This window comes from Brachyistius frenatus, unplaced genomic scaffold (genome assembly GCF_029030835.1).
Source record: "Brachyistius frenatus isolate BFR_SWC_R1_liver_20210118 unplaced genomic scaffold, ASM2903083v1 Contig_30, whole genome shotgun sequence".
Classification (NCBI taxonomy): Eukaryota; Metazoa; Chordata; class Actinopteri; family Embiotocidae; genus Brachyistius; species Brachyistius frenatus.
Genome location: NW_027210629.1, coordinates 858,880 through 877,985, shown reverse-complemented (window position 1 = coordinate 877,985; position 19,106 = coordinate 858,880). Strand labels below are relative to the sequence as shown.

At 40.5% G+C, this 19,106-nt stretch overlaps 1 protein-coding gene across 1 annotated transcript in view; it reads left to right on the top strand.

Annotated features, from left to right (window-relative positions):
* Positions 1-19,106, top strand: part of bmpr1ba (bone morphogenetic protein receptor, type IBa) — a 62,490-nt gene that overhangs the window by 25,795 nt on the left and 17,589 nt on the right. The window contains exon 3 of the mRNA XM_069699421.1: positions 13,261-13,698. Coding sequence (XP_069555522.1) covers positions 13,593-13,698 — 106 coding nt within the window. The 5' untranslated portion in view covers positions 13,261-13,592. The remainder of the gene's footprint in view (positions 1-13,260; positions 13,699-19,106) is intronic.

Genomic DNA, 19,106 nt, shown 5'->3' with positions numbered 1-19,106 from the left:
AGTGCTGTTAACACACAGTCAGACTATAGTACGCATGCATTCATATACACATGCACACACACAATCACATTGAATGATGTGTTGCAATACTTTTGCACAGCATAGGCTTCCAGTCAAAGGGAAACTAAATTAAGGTTATCTTAACACAGCTGGTCGCATGTGTGTTTGTGGGAATGACCCACATATTGCCACCACAAAAGCACAGCAGCACAAACTCTTAATTTTTGTCAACGTGATGTCTCAGGAATGCCTTGAGGGACTTTTTTAAAATTTGGCAAGAACGTTCACTTGGTCTCAAGGATGAGCTGATTAGATTTTGTTGGTAAAATGTTACTTTGATCTCGCGTAACATGCCACAACTCGACAATTAATACACGAATTATGACATCATTTCATACAAATGTGTAATAAAATGAGAGGACACGTTATATCCAAAAGGCCAAACGTCAGCTTTCCTGTGACATCATCATTTTTTGCAAATACACTTTTCTTGCCATTAGTTAACACCTAAATGTGAAACTGTGGTGCTTGTATTGATCTTCTGTGCCGTCAGGTTGAAGATGCGTGTGAAACGTCTACATTTTAGAATTTGTACCTTCTTTACTGAAGCACATTCTAGTTGTAGTTTTTGATAAAGCGAAGTCAGGCTGAAACCTAAGTTCTAACAGTGATTTCCGTTGTAGCCTGTTTTAACGCACGCCATGTTAATCCAGATCTGAAAAGCTAAGGCATTGTTATTCAAAAGCACATGACATAAAAAGCTTCCTCTGCCATTTGTTAAACAGATGTGTGATTGATGTGGAGATCAGATGCTTCGCTGGAGTCATTTGTTCTAGGATTCCTTTCTCCCATATGATGTGCAGTATCTTTCACCCTTGTAGAGTTGCGACTTAATTCAAATATTGCATCAACAAAGTATGAACTAATATTTGTAGAAGTAACATTTATGTTACAGCAAAAATCTCCAGTCCTTTTGTTGCCATGGCAAAGAGATCTCCTTTTTTTTTTATTGTGGTGAAGTATTTAAATCTCTCTCCAGTCCACACACACACACACACACACACACACACACACACACACACACACACACACACACACACACACACACACACACACACACACACACACACACACACACACACACACACACACACACACACACACACACACACACACACACACACACACACACACACACATTTGCACAATCAGTGGACATGAGTGGACTCACTGCCTTTTGCACAGCCAGCAGAGGCAAAGACGATCAGCTTGCGGCTTATGCATTCAACAAATGCACCCACACACGTGTATAGGCATGTTTCTACGTGTCAGAGCTGCTAGTTTGGAGTGCAAAGGTCATCCTGAGGGGTCAGAGTGTCAGTCTTATGTTTCAACCACAGACGAACCCCTGTTACACACTGAATGGACACTGTGAATAGCTTCTTACAGAAGAGAAAGAGGGGGACATGGTGGTAGTAAAAAAAAATAAGGATAGACAGAGGAATAGAAACGTGAAGAAAAGTTTATGGGTTGGGGGGTTGGTGAGAAAGGAAATGAGCGTTCATGTTTTGAAATTAAGGGATGATAGTGATCTTAATGACGTGCACTGTGTCTGTGTATGTGTAAATGTAGTCTAATATATTTTCCACGTACATTCATTTAATTCAATGTATATATGCAGTGCATGAGTGTGAATACTTGCGCTGCAGCAGTGTGAATATATGCATGAATGAATGCATGTTTTGTGTGTTAGGTATGTCTGCTTTTCTCTGAACATAAAGGGTCCATGGTGGTCATACGAGAACCTGCAGTGAACTTAAGGATCCCCAAATAGTGGACGTACTATATTTGGGAGCTGGACCGAGGCTACTGACCCTAACACTGACCCCACACCTGCCCAGTGTGTGTGTGTGTGTGTGTGTGTGTGTGTGTGTGTGTGTGTCTGTGGACATGGTGTGGGCTGGATAGAGTGGGGACATCTAAATATATGTGTGTGTGTGTGTGTGTGTGTGTGTGTGTGTGTGTGTGTGTGTGTGTGTGTGTGTGTGTGTGTGTGTGTGTGTGTGTGTGTGTGTCTCTGCTCTGGCCTTTCCTTTTCCGGCTTCAGTTTGTGTTTGCGTGTCAGGACATTTATTGTGTATTCTTTATCGTTTGTAAGTTACTTTTCCAACTAACTTGTTACTTCATATCTACTGCACATATTAACCTCTCATTTAAATGTTCTTATTCCAAAGTAACTCAGTGGGGTACTGACACAACAAGTATCCTTACAAGGTAAAATATATTTGACAAAAAATGTGCTAATCTTCTATTCTTTTTAGTTAGTATTTTCCTGTTAGAAATTAAAGTGTGTATTATAAAGTTTAAAAATGGATAAACATTCCTGTAGCTACAAGCAAATTTGTATTCCCCCCCCCATGTGTACAATGTTTTTCTCAACCATAATCAATCAATCCATTTTCTGTACCCATTTTTTTTTTTTTTTAATGTCTTTTTTCTGTAAAGACAAGCACACATGTAGATCAGCAGTAACAGTCCTTGTCTGTTATTGACATTGGAAAATAACTTAGTCAATGTAAATGACATTTAGCTATGAAAAGCTAAATGTATTAAATCACCATGGCTGAAATCTGCATATTTTTTCAGGCAAACAAAAGGCAAGCCCTTTTCTTCTCTCTTTCTTTAACTTACACACTTGCTGCATACATGCTATTACAAGAGAGCCAGACACTTTCGAAGTAAATAATAAAAATAGCATGATAATAATAATGAGTAATTTTGAATTACGGTATGTATAATTACATATATTAGATGTTGAATCTTAAACAAGGAAACCTCTCTAGACCAATAGTTTGACTTGGTCATACTTTTATTCCGTGTAACTTGGGCAACAGCATGCATGAATGAGAGTGGCTTTCCAGTGGAGAATTTAGTTCCAAAAAGGGGAGCGACATCAAAAGGGTTGCAAAAGATCATATACAAGAAACCACAGTAATATGTTATTGACTGACTATTTGATGGCAAACTTTTACATCTTGCTTTTTTATTGTTGCAGTTATATAATCTTTAAAAAAAAAAAAAAAATAATTAACTATAGTACTTTGTTATATTGTGAAGAATTTAGTTATTGCAGAAATACCCTAAATTATTGTGGTATTATTTTAGGGCCATCATTCAGCCCCATTTCCAGGTAGTGACCATTCATTCTAACCTCAGACATCAAAACCTGCAACCGTAACCGCAACCGTTTAAACATTACAGACTAATGGAGCTAAAATACAATTCTGTTAATAGTGAAATTCTGTTTAATTAAAGCATAAGTAATGTATAATGTGAGGTATCCAAGGATGTAGGCCTACAGTGTGGATATCAGTTCTGTATTTACAGTATATTTTGATGTTTTCTATTTCATCTTTCAATTGTTAATTTACTTACTGAAGTAACGTAGATTCCCTGAAGGGTCCGAAAATGATGATACTTTTACTCGAGTGTGGTTTCCTTCTAAAGTTAGAAAAGGTGGACCTTTGTAGCTTTTTTGTGCGTGCGTGTCGGCAAGAGCAATCACCGTCAGCAAATGCGTGACCAGTCTCTCAGTTCTTGTTCTGTATTTAGGTCTCAGGGTTCAAAGGTCACAGGGGTGGAGAGGCGGTATGAATGACTGCCTGTTATCAGGTGGTGAACAAAAGAATGTGTGTGTGTGTGTGTGTGTGTGTGTGTGTGTGTGTGTGTGTGTGTGTGTGTGTGTGTGTGTGTGTGTGTGTGTGTGTGTGTGTGTGTGTGTGTGTGTGCGCGTGTGTGCGTGTGTGTGTCTGTGTGTGTATTTAAGAGAGAGAAACAGGAAACAAAGATTGACTGAATGACAGAGTCAGAGTGATCCTGATAGATCGAAGTACAAACACAAACAAGACACGGAAACATAAAGGCTGGCGGCATCACGTAGGGAAGCAAACTTTTTCCAGCTTCCTCAAATCCCTTAATGTTGTTGTATTTAGTCCTTGTGCTTTTCACATCCTTTTACTGTTTCATCTTACATTGCCTCCACAATCTTCCTGAGTCAAAAATTAAACACTAAAATGAATCAAACTGCACCAATACTTCAGCTTTCTTTGTGGGCCTGATTTAGAGTAAATTTCTTTCTACCGCATGCTTTTGGACCTTCTTCCTTTCTCATGTCAGAGTTTAGATACACTTTTCTTCTGTATTCCTCTGTCTACATCCCTTCTTTTTACTTTCCCTCCTTTTTCTCTCTTCTTCTCCTGTCTCCTCACTGATTTACCCCCCTCCTGCCGTCTGTTTTTCTCCCTCATTTCATGACCTCCCCCCCCCCCCTTTTTTTTTTTCTTTTTTTTTTTTCCCCTGCTAATTGCCACCCCGTTGTAGCATCCCGGGAGCCGGGAGCTCATTAATTGGTGAAGAGGAGACAGGTGGCGCCACTATGTTGTGATGCTTCTTGTTAGTTGTGTGTGTCAGTTTATTGTGTTGATGTTGTGTTTGCGAGTGCACATTTGTTTGCATGAGCTTGTTCTTCTTTGTGTGTCAAAAGTGCATTTATATCTTTATATGTTTGTATGTGTGCGTGCGTGTAAAATTCCCATATTCATGTGACTGTGTGCGTGCGTGCGTGTGTGTGTGTGTGTGTGTCTCTGAGTGTAAATGAGTGTGTGTGGTACCCCTGCTTGTTAGCGGCACGGAGCCCCTTCTCACTGTAATCTCTTTGTTTATGCAGTGCGAAAAGGGCCGGGCGGGGGCATGAACTCCCCACGCTCTTATCCCACTGTGCCACTCACCCCGAGCAGACCCTCATGCCCCGCCACCACCCTTCCGACACGGGCTTCGCTCCCATCACCTCCCCCATCCGACTCAACCCGTGCCCAACTCTGTCCACCCTCTGTGTGTCCCGTTGTCCCTCCTTTCTGTCCGACTTTGTTAACATCTGAATCATAAGCTGTACTCTCTACAAGAGATCAGCAAAGATGCACCTAACTATACCGTAGGACACCGTGTTCCTGTGTTATCAGCTACGTTTTCAACTAAAAAACTGTAACGAATGACTTCTGCAAAGTAATTACATTACTTTACTAAGTACTGAGCAGCAAAAGTTTTGTCAAACATACTGTTAAACAACTCAACAAACTCATATTGCACCTTTATGTATTTAACATTTGTAGAACTAGAAAAGGAGCAGGTAGCCCTACAATTTGGAGAGATTTATTTACCATCTACTGGCTTGTTTTGCCTCGGTCACTGCACACAGCTTTTCAGAAGTCCCAACCTCAGCTACACAGGTCACACACCCTCCATCTTTGTACAAAGGTAAAGGTATTTTACCAAGTTTGAATGAACTGGCGAGCTCATTATAGAACAAGAAATCCAATACAGAACTTGGTCAATGAATCAAAATGAACGAATAATAATTTAAAAAAAAAAAAAACGACAAAAGAAAGTTAAATGTTGGTTTGACATGGAAGATTCCCAGCTGAATTTGAGTTTTAGCAATAATTTCATATTTTATATTTTTCATTTAGATGTATTATCCTAACATCAATAACTAAATACATTGCTCTTATTATTTTTTTTCTTATCTAACCATTTCTTCTTTTGTCCTGCCTTCTTTGCTCCAGAGTGCCTGTTTTAATCTAAACACCCAATTCTTCTCTCCTTTCTTTTTAGTCCTAACCTCTAACCTTTCTCCCATTGCTCTCTTTTCAATTCGAAAGAAAAAGCTCTTTTCAATCCCTGGCAGTATGTATCTGATTGTTTGGTAAAGTCTATGAGAAAGAACAATTACACTAGTGTGTTGCCTGACAGATGGTATTATCAGTTCGTCAAATGGTGGCCTTTTGGCAGGAGCTGGTGTCATGGGCAATGATCTGTGAATACGTTTGTATGCGAGTTCATATTTGTATGTCTGGTCTGGTGTACGTGTCTTTGTAATAGTGTGTGTCCATGTAGTCATGCAGGTGTAGGGGTCACGGGCGGTTTGTAGGTCAGCTCCCTGCCCCTGGTGTCACCTTGCTCTGTTTAGCCCTAAACAACCACTAGAACAGGGCCTCTCTTCTCTTCTCTTCTCTTCTCTTCTCTTCTCTTCTCTTCTCTTCTCTTCTCTTCTCTTCTCTTCTCTTCTCTTCTCTTCTCTTCTCTTCTCTTCTCTTCTCTTCTCTTCTCTTCTCTTCTCTTCTCTTCTCTTCTCTTCTCTTCTCTTCTCTCTCTCCTCTCCTCTCCTCTCCTCTCCTCTCCTCTCCTCTCCTCTCCTCTCCTCTCCTCTTCTCTTCTCTTCTCTTCTCTTCTCTCTCTTCTCTCTCTTCTCTCCTCTCCTCTCCTCTCCTCTCCTCTCCTGGGCTTGGGCGGTTGTCTTTAGATTACAATCGGTCATAAAACTGCCATTACGAGTCCAGTCCAAATGTCAAAATATTTGGGAATGACACATCTAGTGGAAGAACATTTTCCAAATGAGTTCAGGACATTCGGAAAACACGGGTTACCTTTTTAAGTTTATCCAAATGGCAAAATATGTGGAATGATTCAAATCTGAGATTCTGAAAACATTTAGATCGGGTAACAACTTAAGTGGCAGAAAGGTTCCCAAGTGGCATTCCCTTACTAAAGGACAGAAGTAATTAAACCTAAACATTGATACTCACCTAAACACACAGTTGTCTCCCTTTTTAAAGGCTTTTGTCCCAATGTTGCAGTGACAGTTTAACAGGACTCTTGCCCTATTCTGGCACAGGGCAGGCATGTGCCTCATCTGCGGCTGATTGAACTCCCGTTGAACCTCATGATGTTTTTTTTACTTCAGAAATCTTAAGCTTACTTGTTTACTGCTTCCCATTGTTTGATTTCAATGTGGAGTGTGATCCAAATGACATACCCTGAATTGTGAGTGTTGACTGAAAATGGATAGGAAATTGTGTGACATATTTGTGCTACCTACTCTGTAATATTTTGACTTTGATCATGTTAAGAAGTAAAGGATACATTCAGGTTATTCCTTCAAAGACACAAGTTAACATTAGGGATGATTATAGCAGTTATCCAAGTTTTTCTCCACAAATATCTTTTCAGATACCCAAACTCAGTTTATCAACCAATACCATGTACAGACCTTCTCAGCATGATTACTTCTATATCCCTTTTTACAATCCACAAACAAACCAACCTGTAAAATAACCCAAATCTTCCACAAATATTAGTGCCAAAAGTTATTTAGTAAGAAGAATGTACTGTGAGTTTTTATTTGTTGGGTTGTCTATTATTCAAACTTTTTTTTTTTGAACATGTAATAAAGAAAAGTATAAAAACTTGTTTCTATGAGCTTGCGAATTTTATAAAATGCCTGAATGGAGCTCTGCCATGCACACTTCACTTATATTATGTTAAGAATCCCATCAGCAATGTCGACCAGATAAACGCAATTCCCCAAATTTACAGCCAACTCCAGTCAGAGCTGTCTCCCATATTTTGTGTGACAGATGGACAGACAAGCAGGGGCCAGTCATTGTGGGGGACAAAAAAAATGTCGGTGGGTGGCTGCAGATTGTGATCCTCAGTATTTGGTAAGTAGGTAGCTCTTCTGTTTTCTGCAAGCTGGTTTACCAGTAAGACATTTTTAACATTCCACCCTTTTGGCCCCTCAGTTACCTCTTTACCAGCCGTCATCCCTATTCTTCACAGGTGGGGAATTGATTTGGCATCTTGCTTTGCTTCTGTAGGTGTGTGTGTTTTAATTTTCAATAGTTCTTATTACTAAGCTACAAATCTCTTATACTGACAGCATTTGCGATTGAATTTATGTCAACTTGTAATTTATTTATGACACTACAGACACTAGTAAATCTAAACCTTTAATTTGAGGGGGTTTTGTTACCCTTTTTGTATCTTAGAGCAAAGTAACCTGACACCAATTCTTCTGAAATCCTATTGACAACATTGTATTTGCCACATGACTTAAGGGACAATTTGACCATTCATTTTGGATGTACACTAAAGCAATTACAAATAATTGAAATATTTATGATATCATGATTACAGAGGGGGATCTCTGATACTCCCATTTTTCTTGTACCTCACGCTAACCACACCTATCCCTGCGAATGATTTTATGGTGGTTGTAAAGTGATACAGAGAGTGGTTTCACAATGACAATAACAAGCTGTAAAAGCTATTCCCAGTCTATAATTAGGCTTTCATTAAGTTTAAATGGCTCAACACCTACCTCTGTGAGTGTGTATGTGTGTGTTGTGTTAGTCATGTTGTGAGGACATACATTTGTTTACAGTCACATTGTGAGACTCGTTCCTTTTGGGGACACGAAGCACGTCCCTATATGAAGGTTTAGACTGAGTTTGGTCAACACAGACACCACCTGACCCTCCAACATGCAGTTTGGACTCAGCATTAATTTATCTTTATGGTTAGGAAAGTAGTGGTTATGGTCAGGGTTTTAGTCAGTTTCCGGATAATGAATGTAAATCCATTTAATATCCTGTGATGGGAACTTGACTGTTTGTGTATCATAGTATTTGCACTAATTTCAAATAGCTCATCCTACCTTGACATCTTTGTGAGAGAGGATTCTCTTGCAGAGGCACAGGAGGGATTTTCTCCAAAGGTGAAAGGTCAGTCAAGAACAAATCAGTGTTGAGGTCAGAGGTGGACCTGACAGACTTATTTTCTGCCACCGCTTCATCGTCATACCTTTCCTCACACTATGTTATCCCTTGTTTCCTTATTTTTCTTAATTCCCTGGCTCATAGACGTGTTTGTAACAAGAGAACCATTATGTTTCAGTGGGCCTCTGCCACATTACTCAATGCTGAGGTTGTTGTTTGCAACTCGGGGTGAAAAGTTAAACACCACAGTTCATTTGCAGCCCTTTTACTCCATCCTTAATCATCATCCTCTTTTTTTTTTTTTTTTCTGCACTCCACCCTTCACACATTCCTCATAGATTCATTTTTATTGCACTCCCTTCTTGACTCCACAAATATTTTTCACCAACTGCTTCATTCTTTTCATTTTTCTTCATTTTCTGCTGTTTTTTTTTAGTTTTTTTTTTTAGACCATTTGGACAAAATGTATCCTCAATTTTGTTTTGACTTATTAGAAGAACACTCTGAGACAAAAACAAAAATCAACACTTAAAAAATATTCCCTTACTCTTTGTAGGTCTCCCTTACACAGAGAAGTTGAGAGTATAAATGGACTGTAGGAAGAGGAACTATTTCTGTAACTCTCAGACAACTCACCCACATATACAACTCGACTCCCATAAAACATTGTGCCTCTCTTTCCACAAAGCATTCAGGCAGAAAGGATTGCTATGTAAATGCACCAGTGAATAGGAGTGAATGGACAGGTTTAAAGCAGATTATGTTAAACTGCTTGTTAGTTTAAAGACATGCTGAAGTGAATGGATGGGGATTAGCAGATGTGCTGCTGTGCCACAGAGGTGTTTCTCGAAAATGGACTCAATCCCCTGTCTGTTAGTCAGTTCACGCATCAAATGAAGGTATACATGCTTTTAAAGGTGAGCCAGGGAAGGCTAAGGTGGTCTTTAAATCCTCTGGAACAGATGGAAATCCCAAAGCTGAGATGATGTATTTGAAGAACAAATACATGTGTGAAGCCACAAGTCCAAATAGGATTTAGTATTTTTAACTCATGTAGGCTAACCAAAAGGATCTGCTGTAATTTTCTAAAAAGCATAGTCATGCAGTTTCACATGACAGCAGAAAAAGTCTTGGCATCACTGTTCTGTAAAAAACATGACGCTCCTTTATGGCCACTTTTATTTTTATTTTTTTAAACAAAGAGCGCTACACTGATTTAGATGTGTATTCCTATAACAATATTCGACTGTTGCACATTGGACCGTTTCAAACCAAACATTTTAAATCAATAAAACTACACGTACTGTATTTTTTAATTTTTTTTATTCCACGGATTAATTTTCCTGGTCAAAACGATGTGCCAACATTACCCACAATGGAACTTGATCATCAATAGTTTGGTGGCAGATTATGGCTGGGTTGTGATTTCCCAGAAATGGTTCTTGGACGTGCCCATCCGACCACAGTGGAAGTCACATGTGTTTGTAGTTCTTCCAAACGGCTGCACAGGATGCTGGAGGAGTGAAAAAAAAGGCTGTCACAGAGAGCAGGGGAGATGCAATATTGTTTAAAAACAACATTCTCTTGATTGTTTTTACACATGGTAAGTGCCAGAGATAGTTAAGTAACGTATAAAAAAAAAGTTTCAGAAAGTTCCAGGTAACGGGCGTCACAGATACTTATCCGACATTCGTAAAGGTGAGGGAGGAAGGATGGTTCTGAGACAATCAGACTATTTTACCTGCAGTTTGCTTTATGCCATTAGTGGCCATTGTAGCCTCGAGTCGTCAGTAGTTCCCCTTCAACTGAAGTTTAGTGGCAATACATTTTTCAGATCATCCAGTTGATTTTCAAATATATATATATATATATATATATATATATATATATATATATTTTTTTTTTTTTTTTTTTTTTTTTTGCTCAATATGTGTTTTCTCTGCCCGTTTAAGGAACAATAACTCTTTTAGTTAATTTTTAAAAATCTAAGTTTTTCACTTTTCGGCAAAGACTCTTTTGCATTGCATGAGCAGAATATTGGTTGGATGTGTCGTTTGTATCTCATTTCAGAGATCAGAAAGTAAATGTGTTTGCACCCTATGGACTTTCAGCACGCTGAAAGCATTTTTTTTTTCTTTCTTTAAAGTGTTGACACTGAAAGCTGCTGACATGTGAAGCTCTTGTGTTATGACAGCCTGTCAAAAATGATGAGAGTAAATTCTGAATAAACCAGTGACCTCGAGCAGTGGACACATCATCTGAATGTGGAAAAGGTGCTTCAATACCATTAACATATGAGAAACAGAAACAATCAGAAAAAACACATCTGCTATATAAATATCTGAGCAACTTCATTTGTGACCTAAAGTAGAAATGTACTTGCATTTTTATGCCCTCCAGCCTTCCTTTATCTCTGCGCTCTTCTTCCCATCTCCCTTTTTCCTCTGCTCTCTGAACTCCTTCACTTCCCCTCTAAAGGGCAACATTCTCCATTTATTATCGCAATTCTTCAAATCCCTTTCCATCAAGCCACTTCAGACAACCATCATTGCGCTCTGATTTCTCCTTTTGTTTTTTTCGTCGGCAACCTTTTCTTGTCTTTGTTTAGTTTTTTGGGGGTTTTACTGCTTATCCTCCTTCGCTTATGACATTCTCAGCCATTCATCATAGACCCAGCATGAGGGTGACACTAGTGAAGAATAGTGCTGTGTGTGTGTGTGTGTGTGTGTGTGTGTGTGTGTGTGTGTGTGTGTGTGTGTGTGTGTGTGTGTGTGTGTGTGTGTGTGTGTGTGTGTGTGTGTGTGTGTGTGTGTGTGTGTGTGTGTTATGTGGGGGCACCGGATTACAATACCTTAAAGTAACTGTTTTTAAAGGGATCATTTGTCAATCAGCCGATGATATCCTGTCCTCAAGCACATCACTAGAGACATTCTTACTCACACACACACACACACACACACACACACACACACACACACACACACACACACACACACACACACACACACACACACACACACACACACACACACACACAGCTTCACAGCTTCACAGCTATTATGTTTGGGGGCAAATGCTGTCACTGTTTTTAAAAGGCTTCCCGTGGTTAGACATGCTCGAAATGACATTCTGGTTCACTGGAGGAGGGGAGTGGGAAAAAGGAGTGGAGGAGAGAAATATAGAAGTGGAGAGGAAGGCAGCTGATGTTGTGAGTTTAAAAACAAATTGAACAGATGCAGAAATGATAAAGTAGATGGCATATTAATTCAAAACCTGATACTGGATCTTGTTACAAGAACTGGCATGAAGATGATTGGTGCTTGTTAAGGTTTTTAATAGGAAAGGGACTTCAGAGAGGCGGGGATGAGGGCAGACGGGAGAAGATGGGGCAGGACCCGGGCAGGACTGTCTGTTTATGAAGTGATTTTTGTTTTTGGTCCCCTCTCATTGAGTAGCGAGGGAGCCAGGCAGCCTATTGTTTGCCATTAATGGCCAACATTAACAAGTGTGAGAAAGAAAAGAAGTGCACAGAACAGCGGCAGCTACAAAGGAGACAGATTAACACGGATACAAAAACTGTTTGCCCAATCCATTTAACCCCAAAACTTCAAAGGTCAGCATTTTGTGTTGAAAACAGAAATAGCTCCTCATTTTGTGCTGTAAGGTATTTATTTTTTGCTAAGAACAAAGTGTTCACAGCACGCACACACCCACAGAGTTTTGTCCACGGCAAATGCCTTAGAGGCATGAGGATAGCTCTGGAGAGGAAATAGTCTATTAGAGTGTCTCAACCCATTCATTTATTGGTATAAAAGCTCCAGGCTTGAGTGATGTAATCCCTGACAGCTCCTTTAAAGTGTCTCTGCCAGCTACCTGAACAGCACACCACTGTGTGAAGAGGTGTTCTGTGTAGACTTTCTGGAATGTAGGATTTTCATTTCAAATTTATGTGGAGTGCCAAAAGTATTTTTTTTTTTTCAAGTTTTAAAACAAAACTTAGATGCATCTACTCAAGACAGAGATATGTGTTTGACAGATAAACTCAATTCACACTGTGCAGACTGTGGAGTTATCAGTGAGATAAACTTCTCTACAGTTTGATTTGATTATTGATTTGCATTTTCCCGTTCCAGTCTTGTCTCAGGCTGAAGGTCATTTACCTTGAGCACAGAACTTTAGTCATAAGGACATTTTAAGTTACACTGCAAGTTAGCCTTCTGATGGATCACAATCATTGTTTTCCAATGTCTCCCTAATTATCTGCAGCGAATCTGTTGCTTAATCGTAGCACTGTTTAAAAAAACAAACAAACGTGTATTCCCCCTCTCACCTTGTTGAGGATTCATCCCCAACATGAAGTAGAAATCTTTATCTGTAAGCTGTTAAAGGCGAAGAATCCCACAGATCCTGCTGCTTGTTTTCAAAATCCTCCTCACCCTCCTCATACTTTTTTACTAAACCCCATCTTGCTCCTGTCTGCTCCCTGCCCCCGTTTTTTTTTTTTCCACCCATGTCCTCCTTCCCTGTGTGTGTGTGCGCGTGCGTGCGTGTGCGTGTGTGTGTGCGTGCGCGCGCGCGTGCCCTCCCTTTTAGGCAAGTAAAGTAAACTCCCCTTTTGCTTCTCTCTCCCTCTCCCTCTCTCCCTCAGCTGGGCTACTACTGTCAGACCGGGTTGGAGGACAATCAACTCCAACTGCTGCTGCCGCTGCTGGTGTGTTTCGCGTGGTGTGGACCCACACACACATACAGGACCTCGCATGCCTGATACTCCCCCCACCTCTCTCTCTCTCTCTCTCTCTCTCTCTCTCTCTCTCTCTCTCTCTACTCTCTGCCTGGCACACACACACACACACACACACACACACACACACTCAGAAGGAGAGGCAGTGTGTGAGCGGTGGATCCCGTCTTGCGGAGGGGGTGCTGACGAGAGGAGAATAGAAGAGAAGAGAGGAGCGGAGCGGAGCGGCAGACTCTACCATGCCAGTGCAGGGAGAAAGGCTGAAGGGCTGTCTCTCTCTCTGTCTCTGGAGCCGGAGTCCTCTGCTACTGCTTGGACTGTTCTCTCTGCACGCACCAGCGCACGGTGAGTTCCTGCAACCTTACCGCCCCACTCGCCGCTGCGCTCAACCCCGGTTCGCGTTGCGCCGACGTTTCTCCGCTGCAGCACGTCAGACCTCCTTCTCGTTTACGCTTTGAAACATTTGTGTCCTGTAGTCACACGTTGCTTGGCGTTTCTGTCTTCGGTAAACAACCTGCGATGCTCGTCGACCTTTGGGATCGGCTCCTAAATGCAGCAGCTGATGCAGACGTGATCCTCAGGATACACAAAGTATGTTCTTGTTTTAGAGCAACAGTATGTGGAACATTTTTATCGAAGCCAACACTTAAAAAAAAAAAGTACCAGCTGAGATAGTTGTACAACTTTTTTTTTTTAGTTTTAGGGTTTTATTTTTTTTTTTAAATTCTGGTCTGAAAACTGTAAATTTGACAGATTTGTATATCATCATATCAATCAACACCAATGTTTTTGAAACCAAGCCTTTCTACTGATTACAGAAAAAAAGAAAAGGCATTTAAGAGTATATTATTATTTGACAAGGTTAGCCTTGTTAGCCTTTCATTGATTATTCAAGCCCTTTGTGAAATTCACACTCCTGTCAAGGTGCTATTGATGCTTTAATATTCAGTCACATATCTGTGGTTAGAGTATGTTTGCAGTTGTCTTCAAACAGACAACAGAGATGCATCATCATAGACTGAAATTGTTACCGTTAGCCACATTGGGCGCTTTGTCTGTGACCGTGTTTGGTATCTGGAGTGTGATTTGTTAGGTGTTAGAGGGAGAATGTGATAGATTTGATAGTCTGTAATGTTTAATGCAGTGATGTGTGTCATTACAGTTTGACTCTCTGCTTCTCTTGTTTCTCTTGCATAGGTTTAACTGTGGTGCTCTGTCGACTTTCTTTGCAATCATTGACTCAGAATTGAAAGAATTTGAATGGTAGTGTCTGCACTGTTACGTTGTCCACAATAAGGCTTCGGACAGTGTTTCCTATGAGCGATGGTGTCTGTGCATATTTTTCTTCCCTCTCTTTATTGTTGGTCTATTTAAAGTCATTGGAGATTATTTCAGCTGGGAGCCCTGAAGTTGAGCCAGCAAAGGCTCATACTCAGTGTGTTATGTGCTGAGGTCGTCCTGTGACCTCTGGTTGCATGTCATCCCCTCTTTCTCGTCCATCTTTCCTGTCATTGTCACTTGTTGAGTTGGCTTTCCTATGGAGTCCATGCTGAGTTGACCCCCTCCTTTTGATTTACTCTCTTCGCTCGCACATGCTGTTTTATCATTCAACAGTTGTTTTGAATGCCGTGGACATCTAAGCATTTGCAATGCGCACATGAGTACACATCGACACAAACTGAATAAGTGCCTGAATGTTTGAGATTCATGGTAACACTGACTGCTCTGTCCAAGAAGCCACAGAACAGCTGCCAATGAAGAAGACATATGTTAAATCTGACACAAAGTTGGACCTCTACCAAGGATTTCTGTTTGTGTTACTTCTGGCAAGTCATTCATGCTGTTATTTCTTTAGTGTTGACCTCATATTATACAAAGCAAGTATATGTATTTGCTGCAATCAATTTTCAAGGTTTAAACTCCTGTTTCTGCAATACTGAATTAGTGCTTGTGCAATCTATCAAATCGATGTGCAGTGGTTTCATCGGATTTCAGGTGATCCATTAGTACCCAACCTATGTAGAGATATGATATATATAAGATATATAAGCGATTCCGTGTCCAAGATATCTGCCAGATCTGGGCTGAATGCTGAAAACATCTGAGGATATTTTATTAGGCTTCAATCCCGTTTCCATAAATTCCTGCCAGCACAGCTCTAATTTTATTGACAAATCTTTATAGGCTTAAAAAAAGACAGTTTATTACTAAACCGAAGAATATGGCTATATTTTGGGTTTTTCTGCGTTGGGGCACCCCAAAAATCGTAACAATTCAAGTTAGAAAAATTAGCAAATCGTGCATTTTATTTTTACATGTTGGATGTTTTAGCTCTCCTAATTACTGCTCTGCAGACTGATCTGAAAAACAACCGGAACAGTGTCATTTTATCTCTTACCCACAATGTTATTTTGCCATTAAAGCTGAATGAGATGTTTCCCACTGAAGCTGGTCCATATTGTAGAAACTGTATTCAAAAACATTTCACCTGAGGCCTGTAGCAACGACCTCGTTTATTGGTTGACACATAGATGATTGATTGGACCAGCAATGGGCTTATTCATTGGTGGTTGTCACACAGATGACCGATTATCAAGGCAGTAAATTCAGCTGTGACTCAAAATGCAAATATTTGTTTTCCCCAAAAAAATGCATGAACGAAAGATGAAGCAGGTAGGAAGAGTTTTTTTTTAAATTTTTAAATTTATCAGATTATCTGTGCCTCGTGTTCTCTTTCTTTATCGGCCTCCCCCACCCCCCAATATCTCGCTCCCTGTTTCTTCCCACTCTGTTCTGTTCCAAGACAACTTTGTAGACAGAACGGAAGTCTAGACCACGTACTGTTTCTTGGTGCTGTATAGCCACAGGTGAACTGGAGTCATTGCAGGTTTTAGACGGGTAGTAGACCGCGACTATGTTGTGCCTGCATGAAGGTCACAGTTTGCCCGACAGCATTTCTAGGCCATTGTCTCTGCAGCAAACGTATATGGGACATTGTATTCATTATTACACAAGGCGAAAGGCGAACTTAGGGAATTCACACACTTATGCACCTTTTATAAATCACGCACACACATATCATCTGTGACCTTCCACCAACACCAGGCTGCAGCCTTCAATGTGAGTTCTGGGAAGTGAAGAGCGAGCGTGATAGCTTACATTTCATTGTCCTTGGTGGAAATAAGCACCGCTGTATCAGTTTTCACAGTCAAAGCTCTGCCAGTTGCTTTGCTTTTGTCACTGCTCACTAATGAGACTGTTGCTCTCTGCAGAATTTCAGGCTTTGTTTTAATGGAACAGAACACTTTTTGGTTTTTAGCCCAAATAATCCAAACTCGCATGCTGCTGCTGTGTTCTCAGACTACTGAGAATTAGCCATACAACTATTCAACTTGCATTTCGTATGCTTGATGGTAGTTTTCATAAAGTTGCTGGGTAAAATGTAAGAACATTATCTTTCTCTTTCTGTGTGCGTGCATGTGTGCGTGCGAGTTCCCATGGTGTGAAAGATACCGACTGTAGACTCAATGTTAAATGCCCAGGCGTCAATTATTTGCATTTATTTTCACAAATAATGAAGTTAATGTATCATCACCTCAAAAGCATTCAGTTTAACCTACGCAGAGGCAGAAACAGTGAGGAATTATTGGGGTACTTGGGTCTCAGGAAGTTATTGATGAAACTATCATCCATGTGAAAAGCTGACTGAGGTGTTTCTGATTAAAAAAACAGCTTTTAAAGAAAGAGAAACAGAATCCTTCAGAGCTGACTCACTGTACCAAACTGCTAGTTGTGCTTTCTGCTCTTCAGTGTCAAAGCTTTCTGGCAGGATGCGTTCGGTTCACTTGCCGGAAACTGATACCTCATCAGAACTACTTTATCTGCTGGCTGTAATGCTGAGAGGTAAGGTGTTGCTGCCTGGAGTCCAAACATACTGTTGTCGCCCTGAAGTAAACTTGCACCTTAGATCTAGCCTTTCAATTTCCCCGTGGGGTATCTTAAATATTTTTACTCGGACATAGCTGGGGTCACAAACCATGATCTGCTGTGGGCGGGTGGAGGTTAATAAGGTGGGATCCAGAAGGCTAATGTGGCAGGAGTTGAGGGTCTAAGAGTTTGGTGACAAAGCAAAGACACAAATATGAAGGCCTGATATACAAAGTTTGAGGGGTTAAGAAAATCATATACAAATAGTCATCTTGAAATGACCTCTAAAAGGTGCAGTAAGGGGAAGTGTGGAGAGTTTGAGACTGAGGGGTATTACATCCTGTAATGGATACAGATCCAGTAACTTCTATCCCAGTCAGATTACCGGTCTGGCGCTGACTTCTTAAGACACAGCTGGAGCAGGGGAAGTGTGTGTGTGTGTGTGTGTGTGCGTGTGCGTGCGTGTGCGTGCGTGCGTGTGCGGGCGCACATGTTGTGAGTGAGGTAGAGTATTTTCTTTAAGGCAAAAAAAGCTGTTTTATTTAGAGTCTGTAATTGTGAGTACGTTTTCGTAAAACATTTCAAACTTTTACCTGAATGATTACAACAGAAATGTACTTTAATAAGCAGAAGATATTTTGCCAGGTTCACTTGTGTTGTCCCTACACTGATGAGTAGAGGTTTGCAGTAGTCTTCTTGTAGTTTACATTTTCTGTACAGTGGCTGTTGGACAACTTTCTCGGCATTTAGATACATTAGTCATACACTAATTCGACCTTAAATAGTTACGTTGTTGTGATTTTTGTGAAGCAGAGTCCATTGTGTGAGCTGAGAGCTCTTCACATCATAGTATAACACAATAATATGATTGACAGATAACAGGTGAGGCAGAGCAGAGCAAAGCAAAACTGGCTGTCGTAGCCACAGTGTGCTGGGACTATAAAGGCTTACGGCTTTCCATGCACTCGCACTCCCTCCATAATGCCCTCCCCTCCACCCACTCCCAGGCTCTGGGACTAACAGGAAAGGGAGAGAGTTACTTCTCTTTGTTTTGGGCCTCTGTTTAGACTTAACAGACAGAGAAATTGAATACAGACAAAAGATTTGGAATTGCTGAGTTTGAAGAAATGGAGAGGTCGAGGAGCAGTAGGAGAAAGGGAGAGCAAAGGGATCCATGTCAGTAATAGGATGACTGAAAAGTGAACATTGTTATCTGTCCTCACAAGTACAAACTTAACATTTATACATATGTAGCAAGATAAATTATCACAGATTTTTCAATCTATCTGTAAATCCACCTTTCTTTGGAAAATCGTTTCCCCCTAAATTAGGACTTAACTGTATTGTGGTCTTGTTGTGTTTTTAGTGAACTGCTCTATTAACTCATCTTCTAGTTTAAGTGGTTTAAGGCAAAGATCTTTATAGGTAAGGGTAATATATTTTACTTACTTACTTTCAAGAGGTTACAAGACAGATAAGCAAAGAAAGAAAATGAACAAATAAAAGAGAGAATGTGGCAGTGGAAAAGGAACAAACATAGCCTGTAATTTAAGGTCATTTGTGGATATCAGGATGCACAATTTTACCAAATGGCTTTGCAATAGAGGCAATCATAAAATGCTGTGATAGGTACCTAATGGGTGTACAGTTGGGTGTGGATATTGAGTGTGTGTGTGTGTGTGTGTGTGTGTGTGTGTGTGTGTGTGTGTGTGTGTGTGTGTGTGTGTGTGTGTGTGTGTGTGTGTGTGTGTGTGTGTGTGTGTGTGTGTTTAAGGGTCTAGCCAACATCATGTTTGGTCAGTGAGATAGTACAGAGGAGGCCTGGA